The 21,837-nt window shown below is 37.3% G+C and overlaps 1 protein-coding gene across 5 annotated transcripts in view; it reads right to left on the bottom strand.

The window, feature by feature from the left end:
• Positions 1-840: 840 nt before the first annotated feature.
• The window catches only part of LOC107551945 (band 4.1-like protein 5), a 49,016-nt gene continuing 28,019 nt past the window's right edge, over positions 841-21,837 (bottom strand). For 2 of the 5 annotated variants that reach the window (XM_016233737.1, XM_016233738.1), the window contains exons 13-25: positions 16,059-16,165; positions 15,394-15,412; positions 14,438-14,477; positions 13,817-13,941; positions 8,728-8,873; positions 7,552-7,643; positions 7,078-7,206; positions 6,793-6,857; positions 5,729-5,851; positions 2,668-2,749; positions 1,699-1,776; positions 1,490-1,549; positions 843-1,078 (exon numbers count right to left, since the gene is read on the bottom strand). In XM_016233737.1, the coding sequence (XP_016089223.1) occupies positions 926-1,078; positions 1,490-1,549; positions 1,699-1,776; positions 2,668-2,749; positions 5,729-5,851; positions 6,793-6,857; positions 7,078-7,206; positions 7,552-7,643; positions 8,728-8,873; positions 13,817-13,941; positions 14,438-14,477; positions 15,394-15,412; positions 16,059-16,165 (1,219 nt within the window). In that variant the 3' untranslated portion in view covers positions 843-925. Of the gene's footprint in view, positions 1,079-1,489; positions 1,561-1,698; positions 1,777-2,667; positions 2,750-5,728; positions 5,852-6,792; positions 6,858-7,077; positions 7,207-7,551; positions 7,644-8,727; positions 8,874-13,816; positions 13,942-14,437; positions 14,478-15,393; positions 15,413-16,058; positions 16,166-21,837 lie in introns of those variants that run through there. The other 3 variants (XM_016233739.1, XM_016233741.1, XM_016233742.1) reach the window with 3 other exon arrangements.

Raw genomic sequence — 21,837 nt, 5'->3', positions numbered from 1 at the left:
CCAATTACGTACTTTTCAGTATACTGAAAAATAGCAGCAAATGCTTGTGGAACTCGTAGTGGAGAAGGAAGGGTCCATGAAAAACCTCTCATTTGCAGTAACCACTGGCACAGACTGCGAGTGATTTTTTTCCTTTCATTGTATCACAGTGAATAACATTTTAGCTTGTTTACATGGTCCAAGTCTTTCGCAGTTTTCATATAGTATGAGCCAGTGGGTGACCGAGGTCTCAGCTGCTCCTGTGTCTCACATAACATCTAACACAACACAGTGAAGCACACTTAAGAACTGCACTTACACACTACACAGTACACCCAGTGAAATATTTCAACTAAACAGTAGATGACAAATTACACTGTAGTAACATGTTATGTTGTAATATGTCCATGTATATTTAAAATCTTATATGAGCTATTAATACTTTTTAATCACAGCAAGAATGCATTAAATTGAGCTGAAATTACAGTAAATATATTCATAACGTTACAAAAGATTTCCATTTTAAATACTGTTCTATTCATCAGAGAATCTACAGCAATAATAAGAAATGTTTCTTGAACACCACATTTGGAAGGATTATGCAACACCGAAGACTGGAGTAATGGCTGCTGAAAATTCAGCTTTGGAATAAATTACAATTTAAAAATGTATTAAAACAGAAAACAGTTCTTTAAAAAAAAAGTAACTATTTAACCGTATTCCTGTTTTTACTGTATTTTTGATCAAATAAAACCTTGGTGAGCATAAGAATGATCAAAACATTAAACAAATCTACAAAGCTAGTAGATTTAATTGAATACACTACTTTCGAGTGGCTCTCAGTGGAGAAACACCCACAAAAATGGTGACTCCTCTTGGTTTTTATCATCTACCAAGTTGAAAATGGTAAATCTGATTGCTTAGGAAAGTAGTAGGACAACTGTCCTCAACAGAGCAGAGATGAAACAAACCTTGTGGCAATCACATTGTGAGTGAGAGAGAGATGGGGGAGTGAGGAAATAGCAGCCCCTTCAGGATGGTGAGATGATGACATCTTTGCTGTATAGTCAAGGAGGCCGTTAGTAAAGGTGCCAGACTGCTAGATGTGAGAGAGGAAGCAGGGGGACAGTCAGAAATGTGAGAAGTGAGGGTAATGAAAATGTACACTCCATTGAACATGTGGCATGATATAGTGAGTCATCATCATCTGCTGCAATATGAAAGCTTCTTCTAAATCTATATAAATCTACAGAGTGCATCTACACAGCTGCAGAGAAATATGAAGAGGCATCCCTGTGCAAACGCTTAGATAAAGTTGCTGTTCTTCTACAGTGATGCATGGATCTGTGTCCGGAGTCCTCACCAGGAAAACAGCTAAAACTCTACAGTCAGTTGGGAGGTACTGTTAAATCGTACTAAATGTATCATATTCAGAGTATGCAATCAATCCATTATCAGATTTCATTTTCATGTAATATCTTCATCAAAATGAGTAAAGAGGTCAACTCACTATAGGTGTTGAAGCTGGAATGATCCATCGAGGAGTGATTGTGGGTTTGGGAGCTGGCACCTATGTCAAATCAAAAATGTTAATACTTCAATGATGTGAAAACACCTAAAGAGAACAGGCATTATTGTGCCATACAGTCAATTATAGAATCAAACTTTTGCTTACTACAAGCATTACAAGCATATCGTGAGTGGCAGTGCTGAACTTACTACAGGGATGGGTTCTGTGAAGTCTATCAGGTTATCAGTCAGAGGGGCTGTCAACAGCTCAGGATCCTGAACTTTGACCTGCATTGTAAAAAGCCACATGCTCTAAAGCGTAAGCCAACCAAAAGCACATTCAATGACTAGATCTGCATTTCCTGCAGGATGTGTCAATGCCGACAAGACATCACAAAAAGTGATGCTTTTGTAATTATTTGAAATCAAAAACCTAAAGGGAGAATATTTAACATAAATGGATAAAAATATAAGTAAATAGTAAATGTGGCATTGTGAGGTGAATGTAAAGTGGCCCAAGTCCAAAGAACCCACTCTCAAGTTTCTATGATATTCTATTTTTTTTTTTTTTATGGTTTCATTAACTTAATATTATAGTCATAATAGTTGTATGTTATTACCCAGAAATAAGTGCACTTTGAGTTCCATCATCCCCAAGTCAATGGGGTTTTGGTTATACGCCTGAAGTGAGGTCTATGGTTAACAAAAGGTCAACCACGTTTTATTCTATAACAAAATAAATTCAGTAATAAACTACTGTAATAATTGTATTTAGGCTTCAAAATTTACCAAATTTGTGGTTATTTGTGAAGATTACCATGATAAACATTTAAATACCATAAAAATGTATTGGTCACATATTTATCTGCCAAGGGAAAAATTCCTCATGGCTTTTTGTAGAGGGAACTAGGGGGATATTAACTAGTGGTTGTCATGCCTGCAGCACTCTATTGACAATCCTGATGAACCACTGAGCAAACAGCAAAACCTCAATACACTGTTATGAACGTTTGACAGGCAAAGAAAATAAAAGTGATGTTGTGCTGGATTTATTTTCCTTGTAAAGGAGAGCATGTTTCAGTCATGAGTGAGTAAATGATAGTGTATATATTGACAGCTGCTGTGGACTCTTGTTACACTGTGCCAGCAGCTGGAATGGCATTAAGCCACTTCTGTTACCTTGGATGACTGGGCTTCATTCACTGGATCTGATGACAGAAGCGGCACAGAAGAGATGAAGTCATCTGCGTTCTCTTCCAGGCTGAGGACAGACAATGACTTGAATGAGCACTATTCATGAACAAATGCACTTCAAGTCTTTTTTTCCTGACTGAATCTTGAAGCTACTATATATAGGCGCGTTTCCATTACCCTTCAAATTGCGCAAATTGAAATTGATACTATTAATACTTAAGACAATTTACACTGCACACGTCTGCGGTGCAGTGTGGCTCTGATACGGTCACTGAAGCTGATTACGGCCACTCAATGCTTGTGTTTATGTTTTTATGCAGGCTATGGTTTATTCCAGCCGCGCCACGCACGTTTCTGAAGCGGCTCTCTTTGCTGCTTCTGTAGAGATACATGCATAAGCCTCCTTCGAATAAATATAGCCAAAATCCGTCAAAATCCGTTGCCATGACTTATCGCGAGAGGCAAAAGGTTACGTTTTAGCCGTCATTTCGCAATAATTTTTTTATCGACATTCAGAAAATATCGCCAAAGTTTTGCGCAAATCTGTAATGGAAACGCGCCTTATGATAAAACAATGGTGGCTGTAGCTGTGGATGAAAATGTTCTTGTCCCTCTTTCCTGACCAAAAAAAATAAATAATAATATATATATATATATATATATATATATATATAGCAGGCTATGGTTTATTCCAGCCGCGCCACGCACGTTTCTGAAGCGGCTCTCTTTGCTGCTTCTGTAAAGATACATACATAAGCCTCCTTCGAATAAATATAGCCAAAATCCGTTGCCATGACTTATCGCGAGAGGCAAAAGGTTACGTTTTAGCCGTCATTTCGCAATAATTTTTTTATCGACATTCAGAAAATATCGCCAAAGTTTTGCGCAAATCTGTAATGGAAACGCGCCTTATGATAAAACAATGGTGGCTGTAGCTGTGGATGAAAATGTTCTTGTCCCTCTTTCCTGACCAAAAAAAATAAATAATAATATATATATATATATATATATATATATATAAGTATTCAGATCTTTTCAACAGTGATGGAGCATGTCTGAGAAGAGCTCTGGACACAAACCTTTTGATTTTGAGCACTGGAAATGAGCACAAAGACATTGAAAACCTTTGAGCATTTCAAAGCACCTCTCAAGCTATTCATTAGTGTTCATTTAAAGGAAATCACACAGGAAATCACAATGTTCACCCTTGAATGAAACCTTATGAACACCTCTTATGAAGTGTTTGAGGAAATGACTTGGGGTCACTTTGTGACTACTGTCGATTATGGGTTTGTGTGTGTGTATTTGGACGCCTTCCAGAGAGTCCTGACAAAATGTGTACCATTGTAAAGGTACAAATTATTTACACATTTGACAGATGATTGTGCCAGTGTGTGTCTGTGTTCCCTGTGAATCAAACCCATAATTCTGGTGTCTACAAATTGAGCATCTGATGTAGGCATCAGTAGTGAATTATCATTTAATCTTTGGTTCCTTTCCATAATACCTCATTTTCATACTGTATATAATTTTAACCATCAGCCACATAATGTTTATTTGATTCTACAGACATCTAATTGTAAATGTGATGTTAAACGGAGAAAAAAATCTTACACATTAAGACACTCATTTGACATGTTTCTTTTATCACGTGACTATCAGAGCTGAACGGTTGCAGCCAGGTCAGTGTACACAGCTAATCGTGCAGTCAATCTGTGGCATGAGTACATGTGGTTACATAAGAACATGTTTCCAGGCAGACCACAGCCATATGACCCATCTGTAACTACATATCAACAGTTGACACTAGATGGCAACAGTGAGCTTTTAATCACAGGCTACATTAATGAATGTTCTGGCCTCAATACAAGGAACAGTCTATGGACATGATCTGTGAAATGCTGTCAATTAGAAAAAGAAAATAATTTATCATTTATTTTAAAGTAGCAACTGAAACATCTCAGTCTAGCTTTTAGGACACAGAAGTGCACAAATTTGCTCTACCTCTTTGGAAACATTCTTACTTGTTAACATACACTACTGTTGAAAAGTTGAAAAGGGTCAGCAAGTCTGTCCTGCTTACCAAGGCTGCATTTATTTGATCAAAAATACAGTAAAAACAATAATATTGCAAAATATTATTACAAACTGTTGTCTATTTTAATATTTTAAAGTGCAAAATGTATATTCCGCAGCCATTATTCCTGTGATGGGAAAGCTGAATTATCAGCAGTCATTACTCAAGGCTTCAGTGTCACATGATTCTCCAGAAATCATTCTAATATGCTGATTTAGTGCTCAATAAACATCTTTTTACTTCTAATTACCAATGTTTAAACTTTTGTAACATTATATTTTGTCACATTGTTGCATTAATTCGTTTTTCGCACAAATTCTCACACAGTAATGTAAAATTCAATGTCGCAATGAAACAAAAAGGGTCAAAATAAAGGCTTGTTTTGTTTAATTTACTTATTGCAATAATGTTCCACAAGTTTGGAGTGAACAGGACAGGACAGATATGGCAGGATATATTATTTGGTTTAATCCTACAAAAAAATAACAGCATAAAAGATTTAATTCTAACTGTAACAAACATCTTAAACATTTGTGCTGCTTAATATTTTTGTCCATTTATTATTTAAAAGAATAGCATTTATTTGAAATTAAATACATTTAAGTTTTATCTGTCCTTCTCATCAATTTATGAGTACTTGCTAAATGAAAGGAAAAAAAAAAGACAAAACATGACCCCAAACTTTTGAATGGTAGTGTAAGATCATATACTGTACAAAATAAATAAAACGTCCTGGCTTGTTGATGGGAGGACCAGGTGGCCCCTTTAATCTGGGTGTTCCCCAGCTTCTGCCTGCCTGCTTGTGCTCCACTGCCTCAGACTCTGTCCCAGGAGGATTACAGGCCCACAGGCTCACTCACATGGCCCTACTATGTCTAAATCCACACACTCAAACAACAAAGCAATTCTTCTTTGTAGTACAATCTTCTCACTGTACTTGGGAGTAGGTTTTGTCTGCTGTGGACTCACCTGCTGGTAGAGCAGGGCAGCAGGCCGGGCTGCTTGAGCAAGTCCCAGGACTCCTGGCGCTCTGCTCTCCCACTCACTGGCAAAGAGGATGTGCTTCCCATACGCCCCCCACGACCCATCAGTCTGATAAAAGAGACAGACAGGCATTACCACCCACCATTCACATATTTTCATTATTAAAAAATAATTTTAAATAACTATGTAACAATGTAAATGTTTGTGCCCAACTGTTACAGCAAGACAAATGCACTATATTGTATTGTACGTATTGGACACCCCTTCTAATGAACAGGTTTGACAACTTTAGCCATTTCCATGAGTCCAAATCTCATGTAATCAGCATGTAATGATATTCTAGGGATGATATTAATGATATTTTGGCTCCAGGTCTGCATTTAAAGTCACACCAGAGGTGTTCAGCTGGGATTAGGACTTGGCTTTCTGCAGACAGTCAGGTTCTTCCACACTGACTGGATCAATCATTTCTTTTTGAACCTTGCCTTATACACAGAGGCACTGTCATGTTAGAATAGAAAAGGCTCCTGTCCAAACTGCTATAAAATTAGGAGCACACAATTCCCCAGAATATCATTACATGCTTATAAGGGTGTATTCACACCTGTCTTGTTTGGTTCGATTGAATCGAACTCAAGTTCATTTCCCCCTTGGTGCGGATCTTTTGGGCAGGTGTGAATACAGTAATCGCACTCGGGTGCGGACCAAACAACCATACCGAGACCCAGCTGAAGAGGTGGTCTCGGTCCGGTTCCAAACAAACTCTGGTACGGTTGAATGGATGAACCAATGAATGGATGACCTTTAGCACACGTGTTGTTTTGTTTACAATTTCTGGTTCACTTGCAAAAAGAGCAGTGTGAATGCGAACCGCACCAAACTAAAGAAATCAACATTGTATTTGGTCCAGACCAAAGCAAGTGAACTAGCGGACTTTCCTGGTGTGAATACACCTTAAGATTTGTACACATGGAAATGACTAAAGTAGTCAAACCTGTTCATTAGAAGGGGGTGTCCCAATACTTTTGGCAATATAGTGTACATCATACCTGGCTGCTGCCTCCTGCAGGTTACAGTTCTTGTCTGGAATCAGTCCAAGCTCATCTCTAGAATCCTAAACAAAGAGATGAACATTTACAAAACATATAAAAGAACTTTATGCATCATTTTCAGAGTACCTGACGTTAACACGTTGAGGTCGTAAACCATGTACGTAGACATTAAATAAGACACTCTTCCTTTGAGGAAGATAAGCAGCCAACTGAACTGTCCGAGTGGAGATTAATATTAACATCACGTGTAAATGGGGCATATGACAGTGATACATATGATACCTTGAGCGCTGCCTCTGCCTGAGCTTTCAGGATGTTGCTCTTGAGTTCCTCAGGACATTTGAGCTGGTTCAGGACAGGACTGCTGCCCACACTATTCAAACTTTTCTCTCTCAGTTTCACCACTTCCTCCTGCACACAAACCAAAGCATGTGTTCTTCTGATTATGAATTTGTTTGCACTGTGTTTCAGTCTCTTTGCTTAAATAAACATAGTCCAGGCTGAAATAATCATCAGCTCTTTATAGCATAATACCTTAAATGGCACTGAGCTGGAAAAAATATAGATCAAAGACTGCTGTAATAGCATGAGTAATCACCTTCCCTATTCACATTTAATTTAAAGTACATCCTGAGGTTACTGCTCCTTGTATTTAAAGTTTATGTCAAGCTTTAATAAGATGCGGTGTGTGGAGGGGGGACATATTGCAAAAACACACCGTGTGCGTGTGTGGGGCTTTTGAATGGCTGAACTGACCTGGTTGTTCATGTTGAGGTTGACGTTTGTTCTGGCTGAAGCAGACACTGGAGTGTTTTCAATATCTAGTTGCTTGAGCCGAGCTGCAGCCTCTGAGGACGAGAACAGATTCATTAAACAATGAGAGGTCAGAAGAGAGATGGAAACACATCTGCATGTGTGGGGATTAAAACATGTTCACTCTGGAGATAATCAGATCACACAATAGATAGGCAGAGCATGAAAATACCATAACTATAAAGACAATAATCAAATAATAGATTAAGTAAAATAATGCAAGTTGTACTTTGTTTCATAAAAGCATGCAGACGTACATTTTTTTAATATTTATTATTTTAAATAAAAGAGATAATGAATTTAAATATATACATTTATATACTCTACCATTCAAAAGAAATGGTCAGTAACATTAATAAAAATGTTTTTAAAGAAGTCCTTATGTTCAACAAAACTGCATTTGTGTGATCAAAACCAAGTAAAATCAGCACTGTTGTGAAATATTATTACCATTTAAAAAAAAAACGTTCTCTATTTGAATATATTTTAAAATGTAATTTATTACTGTGATGCAAAGCTGACTTTTTAGCTGTCATTACTTTAGTCTTCAGTGTCACATGATCATTCAAAACCATTCAAATAAGCTGATTTAGTGCTCAAGAGACCTAACTTATCATCAATGTTGAAAACAGATGTGCTGCCTAATAATATTGTGGAAATCATAATACATTTATATAGGATTCTTTGATGAAAGTCCTTATTGTCATCTGTGATCCGTTTAAAGCCTCCTTGCTAAATAAAAGTATTAATTTCTTTATAAAAAAAAAATAAATTTACTGCCGACTGCCTCCAAACTTTTGAACGGTAGTGTATTTGGGATTGGTACTAGCCAATACAGTTTTATTTATTATTCTGAAGTGGAGTATTCTTGAAGCAGACAATATTAGTGTTTACTTTTTACCCAGTTAAAAATACAAACTCTTTTTGTGTTTCAGGTTACAAAAGCACATTTATAACATTTATAATGTATATTATAAAATAGTTTGGATGTAAATTTTTTTTATAATTGTTGTGAACAAATAAATAAATACATTTAATTATGACAAAAAAAATATGCAAGACAAACACTTGCATAAAACAAAAATTTCATCCCACTCTATCTGCAATGTATTTTCTCACCGGTCAGAGAGAGGGCCTCCTCTGTGGCTGTGCTGGTGGTGGTATGAGCAGCACCTGGTCCCACTTCTTCTGCTGTCACCATGGGAACAGGGGCACGAAGAACCTCATCTACGCACGTCTCCAAGAGGTCAGTCACCAAGGGCATGCTGTGAAGGATGAAAGGGTTAATTACCATCTGTCAATTACAGGATGTAACCCTGTATATGCTGCTCGAACAGGGTCCACATTGGTAGATATATGACAAATGTGACTCACCTGGACAAAAATGCTTGAGGCCGGGCCAAGACTCAAGTTACAGCAATGCAATAGCAAAAAAGGTTAGCAAATTAAAAATTCAAGAAAAGTAAAATAAAAAAAAAAAAAAAAAAAAACACTAAAAGATAGTGTACTCAAAAGCAGATGGGTGTTGGGCGATGGTTGGGCAATGAATATGTATTTCTATATCTGATGTATTGCACAACCCTAACGGCATAATCAAGCCTTTACAATCAAAAATGAGCAGAGACAGTCATTACTGAAGAACACAAAAGGAACGGAACCATTATCTAACACAGTCATATGCCAACTGACCACACACATTCCACTAGATCTAGATTAAAAGACCACACACGCACATTAGTAATGCCTGTACTAGAATCACACAAAGCAATGTATTCCTCCCCTTCCTGACTAAAATGATGGAGGGAACAGAGTCACATCCCATAAATGACTAGAATGAGATTGACTTTCAAAGGAGGCTTAATAATGGACACGTCACCCCTTGCCATGCTGACTAAAACCACTTTGCACTTTCCAGTATTCAGTGTTTGTATAAACCAAGTAAAATAAAAAACTTCCACCTTACGACATGGCCAAGTTTGTCATTTACAGAAATGTACAGTAAAAACCTCAAGAGAAACTGAAACATGCAATGGGGAGTTGCTTCTGTTTGTTCATTTTAATCAAACGTCTTAAAGCCATGTAAGATGCATACGTCCTTTGATTATAGTACTGTAGACAAATCTAAAAACAGTGTATACTGCACTACACATTGTCAAGTGGATAAAACAAAAAAATGCCCAAATAACCAAATGAGAACTCATGACAATTCAATAATCAGATCATTATGATCACACAAAGACATACTGAAATAAGATATATAATTATAATGGCACTTTCCACAAATAAGAAAATGTATTTCTAATTTATATGAAATAGTCCATACTAAAAAAAGTCCCAACTTAGGTAGGACTGTTGCCCACTTTGGTGTTTTGGTTTTTCTTTTATAAATGTTTATATTTAAGGTTTATTGTTAAAATCAAATCAAATCTCATATTAATATTTAGCTTGACCTCTTGAAAGACAACTTTTCAAATTCATGTACATCCTTTCACTACGAATACTTCATTTTTAAGAGTTTAATGCCCTACTTTGTACCCTATTTGTGGAAAGCGTCTAATATCTAATATAAAAAGTGTGGTTATGATGATCAAGGCATAATTTAGATGTCAAATAAATAGACAAAATAAATGTCAACAGGATATTTCCTGGGTGACAAAGCTGGTTAAACAATGACCAAATCATTCTAATCGAAAGTACAGCCACAGTAAGGATTTCAGGCTTCTTCCATGAAAGTTATCTCATCTCTCTGGCTGGTTTCAGTCTTTAGCCCAGGTAGTCTCGCTTGATCTCAGACAGAGAATATGCCTTTTATCCCAGTGTTCCCTGGAGCTTAGTTTGTATCCGAGGAATGCGGGGGTGGAGGGGCTGTGGCAGCATCCATGTATGAGAGGAGGTGCAGGGAGGTGCCTGTCGGTCACGGTGGTGTCAGTGATGGGATTGAGGGGGGAGTGAATCCTGGATGGGTCAGTGGAGGAGGGGGGAGTGTTAGCACGAGGGACAGGAATACAGTAGAGTCTGAGGTGCAGAAGTCAAAAAAGGGTAGGGAGCAGATCACAGGACAAAACAAGAGGTAACATTTGAGGGAGGTATGTTTGAATGCACTATAGAAAAGGCATTTCCTGGTTGCAAAACTGCACTGAATATAACATGAGTTTGTAGTAGACGTCTCACTAGCTATCTGCCTGAGAGGCTAGATAGAGCAGAAATTGTGAAGACGCTGCAGGCAGTGGCGCAGCGCAAATCTGTAAATGAATATTCCGAAGTGGAGTAAACTTCAACGGATTTCCCCTGCTCAGGGAGTAGGGAGCAATGGACACTGTGTAGGGAGCATGCCAATCAGAACACAGTTCATACACGGAGCTCACATCTTACGAGATGATCTGAATCAGGTGTGTTAACAAAGAGAGACGTGCAAAACATGCAGAGCGGGGGTACGCGAGGACTGGAATTGAGAACCGCTGTTCTAGAACAATTCTTACAAATATAACACGACGTAGCTGGGCGCCGCGGACAGACGCCGAACGGTGCCGCCGGTGTGCCTACACTCATAGAAAATAATGTATTTGAATTTTAAAGACGTGGCGCGACGCTGCGCTTCTCATCTGGTGCGCGACCGCCTGAAACGCTGTTTTTTTCACCTCCGTGCCAAACGTCTTTGTTTGGGCTTCCGAAAGCGGATGATGTCAGGAAACAGTGGTTGCAATTTACTTTTTAACTCCGTTCCGGAGCATTATAACCCCAATTTGCTATTGTATGCTGCCCATTTTACTGAGGACAGCTTCCACATCACGAGTGAGAAGTGCCGGATTCACCAAAAGCTTTTGTTGAAAGATGGAGCAAGGGGCATGGCAGTACTGAAACACCGTCTAAGCTGTTCGCCAATCACAACGCACTGGGAAAGCTAACCAATCACAACACATTTTGTTTTTCGGAAGGTGGACCTTCATCAAAGCCGGAACTAATCGAGCCCTTTGTGCCAGCCTGGGGAGAGAGGTATTGTAATAATGTAAATTATGTGAAAAATAATGCGTTTTTCGAACCACCAAGCATGAGAGCATGTTCTAGTACACCCCCAAAACTAAATCAAGACTTTGTAAAAGAGCATAACAGGACCCCTTTAAATCTTCTTTGATTCTTCTGTAATTCTGTGGTGCTGATTATTACTGTACTATTTATTGTCACGTAGCATGAATATTTTATTAAATATTTAGGTGAGGTAAACTTTATAACGTCTATCATTAATTATAATATTGCAAGGATGGGAGCATTCTAGAAGATTCTGTAACATTAGTTTTTTTTCATGAGCACTGTTAATGATTAGGGTTGCAAAAAGGTGGAAAATTTCCAGTAATTTCGGAAACATTCTAGAAATGTTGGACACTTTCCAGGATTTTTTTGAATAATCCAGGGATTTTTGGAAAGTTTCTGGAAATTTACCGGAAATTTTTCAACCCCATTGCAACCCAATTAATGATACACAAAAAGTAATGTTTTTTTTTTCATATTTAGCATGTCAAAATTCATAAAGAAATATTAAATATATAATACATAAATATATAAAACAATTTTTATTGCTTACTATTCATGAATTAATCACTGTGAAGCTAAATTAATAATATATTTACTATTAATATTAATTATTACCATTAATGATGTGTTTTACTGATACAGATTAAGTATTATTATTACTAATTAAAATTACAAGTAATAAATGAAAACTAAATAATTGTTACTATTATTATAAAAAATAGCAAGGTCATGGGAAAGCAGATGGTAAGACAGATGTAAGGTGACAAGAAAAGAGGGCTGAATGATTTCAAAGAATAGAATATACTCGAGAAAAGAAAATTGAAGGCGAGTATTTTAGTCTATTTACTAGTTTAGACGGGGTTGTGTTTGGTTAGTGAGAAGAATTAATACAAATGAATGAGAATCAATTTAAGTTAGAAACTGTCATCAGAAAGGGATGTTCACCTGTCTGTTGATTCCAGCTTTAACTTGCCAAGGAAAAGTACTAGTACTGAGACTATCTGTATTATTTTCAGTTTTGACGAAGGAGAAGACAGGACAGGACAGTCACAAAGTCAAAACCAGAAAGTCGACCATTTCAGCTTTCTCTTATACCCCACTATTCAATTTATCCAGCTGAGATTGAGTTGGATGGTTTGGACTAGAATCAAGAACGGATGCAGATACTGATTTGCCCAGCCAAAGGAAAAAAATAACTGATCCAAAGCCAATCACGAAGACTCCCTCAGAAATGCACTGATTGGTTGAAGCAAGTCTATGAAGGGTTGAAAACAGGAGTGTACATACCTTGCCTTATGAAAAGGCCACTGGGGTTTCAGAACATCAGACTAAAACAAAGTTTAGACAAAAAAATATCTATAACATTAAGAAACGAGGACCAAATTTTCATAAAACAGACCAACATATCCAACACTCCCACGATAATCCCACCCCACCGTCTGATTTAATTTCTTTTCAATAGTTCAAGTTTAAGGCAAAGCTCTGCACAGCACAATAATACCCCTCGGGAGACAAAGCAAGACGGGGAAAAAAAGAGACTACTACAGGCATTTCACGTCAAGAGAGAGTTTGTTGTTGTCAGCCCAGCAAGCGTTTTCTCCTGTGCTGAAGCAGCCATCTGCACAACATCAAAGCAAAACAGCACGAAGCACCTTCAGCACCAGTCACCAGCCAGCACCACAACCTCACACCAGCTCACCAACACAGCAGCAGCATCCAACAGCCCAAATATATAATTTATAAGTGCTGCACTCTGCCAAAGTGATGTTAACTGGCTGTGCGGGGGCCTGAAGTAACAAAGCTCTGCACAGCACAATAATACCCCTCGGGAGACAAAGCAAGACGGGGAAAAAAAGAGACTACTACAGGCATTTCACGTCAAGAGAGAGTTTGTTGTTGTCAGCCCAGCAAGCGTTTTCTCCTGTGCTGAAGCAGCCATCTGCTCAACATCAAAGCAAAACAGCACGAAGCACCTTCAGCACCAGTCACCAGCCAGCACCACAACCTCACACCAGCTCACCAACACAGCAGCAGCATCCAACAGCCCAAATATATAATTTATAAGTGCTGCACTCTGCCAAAGTGATGTTAACTGGCTGCGCGGGGGCCTGAAGTAACAGCAGGGAATCAGATTAACCTGCTTAGAGGTCTTATTGCATTAAAATTGTGAGAAGCTCACCTCCTCTTGTCCGATTGGCTGCCTCTGGGGCTCCTGGGGAGGGTTTCGATTTCCATAGGGCCTGGTGCAGAGGGTGGGCTGCTGACCATAGGCATACCAGACCAGGGAGGCCGTGTTTGGGAGGGCTGAGGGAAAAAGCGTGTGGGATGCATTAAGGTACTGCAAAAACTCAAAGCAAAACAGCCTTTCCAAGCCAAATGAGCTAAATATGTAGTATATACACTAACAAATAAACAGGTTTATTTTTATCAAGTCAAATTCATAATTAACATTAATTTATATTATTAAAATTGTGATGTGAAATTGTTTCAAAAGTTTGGGGTCAGTAAGATATTTCTTTTAGTCTCTTATGCTCACCACGGTTGCATTTCATTTGATCAAAAACAATAACATTTTAATATTTGTGAAATTTTAAATAAGCATTGTCTATAATATACTTTCAAATATTATTTATTGCTGTGATGGCACAGCTGAAGTTTCAGCAGCCTTTACTCCAGTTTTAAGTGTAACGTGATCCTTCAGAAATCATTCTAATATGCTGATTTAGTGCTCAAAAACATTTCTTATTACCGGTATTATCAGTATTATCTGTATTTTTGTATAACAGAAAGAAGGTTTTACCTTTGTTTCTAAGCTTGGGCTCACTCCGTTATTGTGGTTACTGTGGAAAGAGAAGAAGAAAATGCAAGTGATATTAAAACTAATGTCAGGGATTATGAGCTACTGCTGACTGACTTCAGTAGGCAGCACAAAGATGGTCCTTATAGAGGTGACCAGAAAATGTGGTCAAGTCAAACCAACACTGGATCATGATGAGCTAAGACATTCCTAATGTTGTTTTCAGCATGTGACCAGATCTTTAAAAATACAATTAGTAAAACAATCATATTTGTGAAGCATTATTGTATTAGTCACATCATGAGTCTTGAAAATTCCCCATAAATCAGCACCACAAAAGTGCCAGCACATGATGCTGTTCATGTTTGAAACTTTAACACCAGCTGCATCACAGTCCAAGTAGGAGTGCTTATAAGACTAAAGTGGAACACTCAGTCTGACAGCATGTGCTTAAGCTGACCGACTAGTGATGCATTTTACCCCTGGAATAAGAATGAAAAACAGTAGTAGTAATACTTAATGTTTTAAATTACATTCAAATCATGCTTAAAACAACTCAAAATAAAAATCATTGTTTGAAAGCATCTCTGTAAAGCACAATGTACTTATAAACATAATAATTTAGAAAAGCACCTCTCAATACAATACTGACTGCCTTATTGGTCATTTTGATATAAAATAAAAACAATCTAAAAAAGCTCTGGGCATTAAATCATTCATCATTTATAAACAGTCACTATACACACTGCACTATATATTAATACTACCATAGCAACTAGAATACACTGGTATGGTAACACAACTGAGTCCATAGAAGATCTGAACAGCTCTGAACAGTGTGTTTGTGTGCTTTCAAATGACACATACTTTATAACTGATGTTGAAACAGGAAGTCACCTCATCACTATACGAGAGCCATAAGAACTCCATTGCACAATGCAGGAATGTAAAATACTTACTCTGAGGATTTGTTAAGACCTGCGTGGAAACAAAAAATAAGCATGTTATTATGTAAGATCACAAAGCTGAGGTCACAACAGAATAATGAGCATGGAAGTGAATCAGTGTTGGGGTTTCAAAATAGTTTATATGGCTCAAAGCATTAAAGCAAGTTAACTATATGAAAAAGGAGTTGCTGAAAACAAAAGCTGATTAGATTAAAACTATTTATAAAAAGCAAAAATGGACATAAAAGACTGCACAAAAACATCTGGAAAAAAACAACTAAGTGATGACTGGTTCACTGTAACTAATTGGACTATTACTTGTTGGGACTAAGAGAATAAATGCATAAAAATAAGAAAAGAAAAACCTACTGGTCCTAAATACAGTTAAACCACAGTTTTAACAGGGGGGCAAACACTTCTTCACACAGGGCCATGTAGTTTTAGATTTTGTTTTCCCTTAATAATAAAAACCTTCATTTAAAAACGGCATGTTGTGTTTACTTGTGTTATCTTTGACTAATATTTACATTTGTTTGATGATCTGAAACATTAATATGTGACAAACATGTAAAAAAACAAGAAATCAGGAAGGGGGCCAACACTTTCTCACACCACTGTATGTATTATATTTTTAAATATATGAATCCCCCAAGACAACACAAGACAGATTCTCTCACCTCGGTTCTGCATGGTCCTTTTAGAGTAACGCCGACTTGGTCTTCTTTCAAATGAGGCAGATCGTCTAGCTTTGTTGGCCTTAGTTGTCTGATATTCTGTCTTCCCACTTCCCACAAATAAAAGAAATTAACGTTAGTTACACATATATCTTTAAAACCTTCTTGATAAATCCCTGCTGACTTGATAAGACTGCAGGCATTTACTTTTACAGGCTTAGTGCAATGAAAGTCTAATGTTGTCTGAAAGAGAAAAGCCACTGTTCTTTGGAGGATAAATAGCCCAACCAGCATTAGCAAACTTTTTTTTAAGAGAGAGAGAGAGAGAGAGAGAGAGAGAGAGAGAGAGAGAGAGAGAGAGAGAGACAGGTGAAATCAAAGATAAGTGAATTCATTGACGTAAAAAAAATAGGTTAATTCTGGAGCGAGGATAAGTGCTAAAATAAGTGCAGGCAAATAAAAAGCCTGGCCAATAGGGAGCTGAACTGGACAGCGTCAAAACTCCGGGCTGGCAGCTGGAGATAAGATACAGTTCCATAGTAAGGACAACAAACACACACACACACACACACACGCCTGGAGCAGACCATGCTACGATTTACAACTTAGCAGAAGATATTGTTAGGAGGATCTATGAAAAACTGGAAGTCTCGTCTCAAACCAGGGAAAAAGAAAATAACATTCAGCTGACCACTGGGCATGATTAGAAAGGATTTATACCAAAATCAAAAGAGAACACCAGCCTCTACTGAAGCCACTGCAGATGCAAAAGTAGAGATGTATCACTTTTAAGAGCTTCAAATAAATTAAATTTAAAAAGCAAATTATTATTACACAATTATTAAATCTGACATGCCATAGGATAGGAAACATCATTATGTGGCTGCTTCCAACAAAACCAAGTAACCTCAAACAGATTTTAGTGGTGCTTGGCCATGCAAAACTTGCCTCCCCAATGCTTGTTGGGCATTGCCACGCAATTGCTGGTTTAAATGTACGCTAAGCTGACAGAGTGGTTTTATGGCTCGTTCCCACCGAGCGGTACGGGTCAGTATAGTACAGTATGGTACGATTCGGGACCGAACACCCTGATCCAGCTTGCGCTTCCACCGCCAGCAGTCCCCTTCCTTGATAGGCGTGGTGTATGCCGGAAAGTAGTGATCGATGATAAAGCACGACAATAAGCACAACTCTGCCTCTTTTTGTTAAATGTCAGTTTTAATGAACAATAATAGCCATTATAAAAGTATAAGTACAAAGTATAAGAGGCTTATATAAGAGGAAATAAAGACAAAAGCAATCAATTCAGTCAAACGTATTCTACAAAGTCAGCGCTGTACTACGGTAAAGTTCAAAATAAATATATAAAGTTAAACATAACTTTGTGCTCAGCCAAAACGATATGACCAGGAACAAATAATAGATTCATGAGACCACGAATGCCTGTTAAATATACCCAAAACGAATTGTATCTCATCTTTAATCACTACAGAGACATCAGAGCCAGTGGCAAATGACAGAAGGACTAGCCGAGCTAAGGCTGCTCTAGGCGGATACATGAGCACTGAGCACCCGGTGATCGCCTGGAGCTCCGAAATTGATGGAGCAAATTTTCAAATAGGTGCTATCTTTATAAATAAACCACAGATTTTGAGTTTTAAAGGAGACATATTATGCCCCTTTTTACAATATGTAATATATCTCAGGTGTCCCCAGAATGTGTCTGTGAAGTTTCAGCTCAAAATACTCCACAGATCATTTATTATATCATTTTGAAAATGCCTATTTTGAGTGGAAGCAGAAACACGCTGTTTTTCGTGCCTGTCTCTTTAAATGCAAATGAGCTGCTGCTCCCCGCCCCCTTTTTCAGAATAGAGTTGCGCCATTACAACTTATACCTGCTAAAAAAACATGTTTTGGTTCTGATTATCATGTTTATCACGCTGAAATCATGCGTTTTAAACCATATTAATTTAAACTTCTGATATACGGTTTTCTGAGTGCACACATCCGAAGCACACGGACAGAAAGTGGCTGTCACAGCATGTGAGTACTAAACTAAGTTCTCATTCACACACAAGTTTACGTTAAAAACACACGAGTTGACAAACTGACAGTCGGTTATGTCTGTGAAGGTAAACAGCTGGGAAATAAATTGCATGTTTATTTTAGATCTAAATAGTGCTCTGTGGTCATCTGTGCAGCCAAAGACAGAACAGTTAGCATGTTTTGCTCAAACTTTCACCATGGCATTACAACTGGTACACCGTTGTCGCTGGCGAAATCAAAATGATGGAGCCGTGGTTGGAAATTTACAGATTAAGGGGCGGTAATATTATAATGAAATCCCTTTGCAACGTCACTAGGGGAGCGAAATCAGACGTGCTTGTTTTTTCAGACGCTTGCAGAAAAAGGCTTACCAAAACAAAGTTACCGGGTTAATCTTTTTCACATTTCCTTGGTTGGTAGATGCACCGGGGACCTGATTATAGCACTTAAAACCTGGAAAAGTCAGATTTTCATGATATATCACCTTTTAACAACTACATTCTCGCCTGAAAAAACTCTTCATGACACAATAACAGTAATATTTTGAAAATGATGCGGGTTTTTGGGCAATGACGTTTCAAAAGAACGCATATTGAGAAACGGCTAATGTCTGTGAGAAAATATAAAATTATAAAATACACCGTTATATTTTTTTGGTTGTCGCTGGCGAAATCAAAATGATGGAGCCGTGGTTCGAAATTTACAGATTAAGGGGCGGTAATATTATAATGAAATCCCTTTGCAACGTCACTAGGGGAGCGAAATCAGACGTGCTTGTTTTTTCAGACGCTTGCAGAAAAAGGCTTACCAAAACAAAGTTACCGGGTTAATCTTTTTCACATTTCCTTGGTTGGTAGATGCACCGGGGACCTGATTATAGCACTTAAAACCTGGAAAAGTCAGATTTTCATGATATATCACCTTTTAACAACTACATTCTCGCCTGAAAAAACTCTTCATGACACAATAACAGTAATATTTTGAAAATGATGCGGGTTTTTGGGCAATGACGTTTCAAAAGAACGCATATTGAGAAACGGCTATTGTCTGTGAGAAAATATAAAATTATAAAATACACCGTTATATTTTTTTTTGTGTTTGCACACTCTGATGTAAATAAGCCCAACACTCATGGACAGCAGAGTGGAACGAGTGAAGGAGAAGCTTTATCCCCTTGTATCACGCAAAAGTGACGATTCTAGTCAACCAATCAACATTCTGCGGTGAGTTTAGCTCCACCCTTTTGGTACCCTTTGCTGTGCTAGGCACCCCCAAAGGAAGGCAGGGATTCTGCAGGATTTTTAAGCTCAAATTTAAGACCATTTTAAGACCTTTTTAAGAGCTGCACAAATAAAATGAATACTATATGAGCGGGGTAGGGCAATGTTTATAGTACCATATTAAACTGTAAAATTACTGTAAAAAGCATAACTTACAGTTCAGACACAAGTTTTCACAAAAACAAAAAGTTTTATAAAATGATAAACAACATTTCAGCCTTTAAAACATTTTTAAGAAAATAGATTAGTCAAAGGTATTAATTATTATATTTATTTAAACTATTATTATCAATAAATTATTATATCAATTAAATAACAAATTAGGGCTGTGCGACATTGACAAAAATATCTCAATAATTTTTCTGGGATTTTATCGAAAACGATAATTAGACTATATTTTGATATAGAGTGTGTTATTGTGCCGATAATCTTATCTCTAATTGTGCTAGCAGCTGACTCCTGAATTTTTTTATATTCTTTATATTCTGTGTGGTCAGTTCACAGCAGTGATAGAAATCAATTATTTCCAACAAGTTTTATGGGCATTTTTATCTTTAAGCAATTTTTTCTAAAAGTGTGCACCATCTTTTAAGTCAAATTCTTGCATTTGGGCTGTTACCAAGCAAATTAAATCAGTATCAACAAAATTGATCTTTGCAATGCAGAGAAACACAGAAGCGGCATTAGAAGTGGCATTTAGATGCATTTACACACTGTTTAATGCAGCTCTGAGGGACATGGGATACTTTAACCAGCAGTTACAAATGCATAAATAATGTTTTGATATTTTAAACATAAAACATTAAAAACTGATGTTTGAAATTATTTAAAAATGAAAAGGTACCTTAAATGTCAAATTAAAACCACCAGTAGGTGGCAGCAAGTCACTGTTAAGTGAGCCATAGCAATTGATCTGAATCATTTAAACGGTCGATTCATTCAGAAACAAAACAGCGTCCTGTTGCTCAGAGACGCAAAACAAGCTCTGTGGCTATGTTTGGAATGATATTTGTTGGCGAATTAGAGCAAAAACAGGAAATATGGCATCTAAAACGTAAGTCTCTTAAAGAGGTCATATGATGCGATTTCAAGTTTTCCATTCTCTTTGGAGTGTTACAAGCTGATTGTGCATAGATAAGATCCCTGAAGTTGCAAAGACTAAAGTCTCAAAACCAAAGAGATATTCTTTATCAAAGTTAAGACTCCCCTAAAATGGCTCGTTCTAACACGCCCCCACACATCTACCTCACTGTGTGAAAATATTAGCATAATGCCGCCCAAATGTTCAAGCAAAGAAAGAAGGCGTGGTTTCAGTAACCGCAGTTAGTGTTGAAGCAGCCATGTCAGGGAGACGCTGTGTGTTTCTAGGCGAAAGCAAAAGCGCTTTATTTGGCCTTCCGAAAGTAGATGCATTTAGGAATCTTTAAGATGACTTACAACAGAACAGCAATGCATTTTATGGATGACCGTTTCGTGAACCTAGGAGAGGAGGTAATTCTGACTTTGCAAAGACAATCTGGCGCTTCTGAATCAGCTACTGTTTTGTTATTAGTTTAAGTATTTGCTATTGACTGTTCAAATGCGGAGTTTTGCACATCGTGTTGTGTGTGTGTGTGTGTGTGCGCGTGCGAGAGAGCGAGAAGGGGGGGGTCCCATCACAGTGGAGTCAGCTGTCTTAACCGTGGCTTGTGTACTGCAAACTAGGGATGCTCCGATCCGCCTTTTTCGCCTCCGATACCAATTTCGATACCTAGGGTTCGGTATTGGCCGATACCGATCCGATACCAGTGAAGTTTTTTTCCCTCATTTAAATAAATGTAGAATTTATATATCTCTGTGTGTGGAACTGATATTCATTCTTTCACAATCTACTAGATACAGACTACTTCATTATAAAGAAAAATAAAATAAACAAATATGAAAAAATATAGGCCTATGTATATTTATAATCTATGACAAAAATGTATCATAAACTAGGTTAGTGGATAATTCGGCAGCAAAAGTTAATCATTGCACAATAATTTTAGAAATCCAAACATTTAGTGAAAAACAATATTTTGTGGGGAACAAATAAAAATGCTAAATATGGTAAAATGTTACACATTGCTATTTGTATTATTATAAAATCCATTCATTAAAAACATTAATGAATGTATTTATATATAAGTATATACTGTAAAATTAAAATCCATTTATTTTAAATGTATAGCATATTTTTTAATAAGGCAACAACATATGATAGATACGATAGGACAAAACAAATACAGTGCAGCACGAACTGTTTTTATACAGTCAACCCTCAACGGTTATATATACAAGTTATGCGATTTTACAAACATATATAATGTTTGTAAAATGGTACAGCTTTTTAAATATCTGAAAGTACACTCTTAATATCAGTCAGTCAAGCAGTCAAGCATTATAATATGATAATCAAGTATTATTTAATAATA

The sequence above is a fragment of the Sinocyclocheilus grahami genome, unplaced genomic scaffold (genome assembly GCF_001515645.1).
Source record: "Sinocyclocheilus grahami isolate Dianchi unplaced genomic scaffold, SAMN03320097.WGS_v1.1 scaffold438.1, whole genome shotgun sequence".
Lineage (NCBI taxonomy): Eukaryota > Metazoa > Chordata > Actinopteri > Cypriniformes > Cyprinidae > Sinocyclocheilus > Sinocyclocheilus grahami.
Note: the sequence above shows the minus strand (reverse complement) of the source record. Positions and strands in the feature narration are given on the sequence as shown.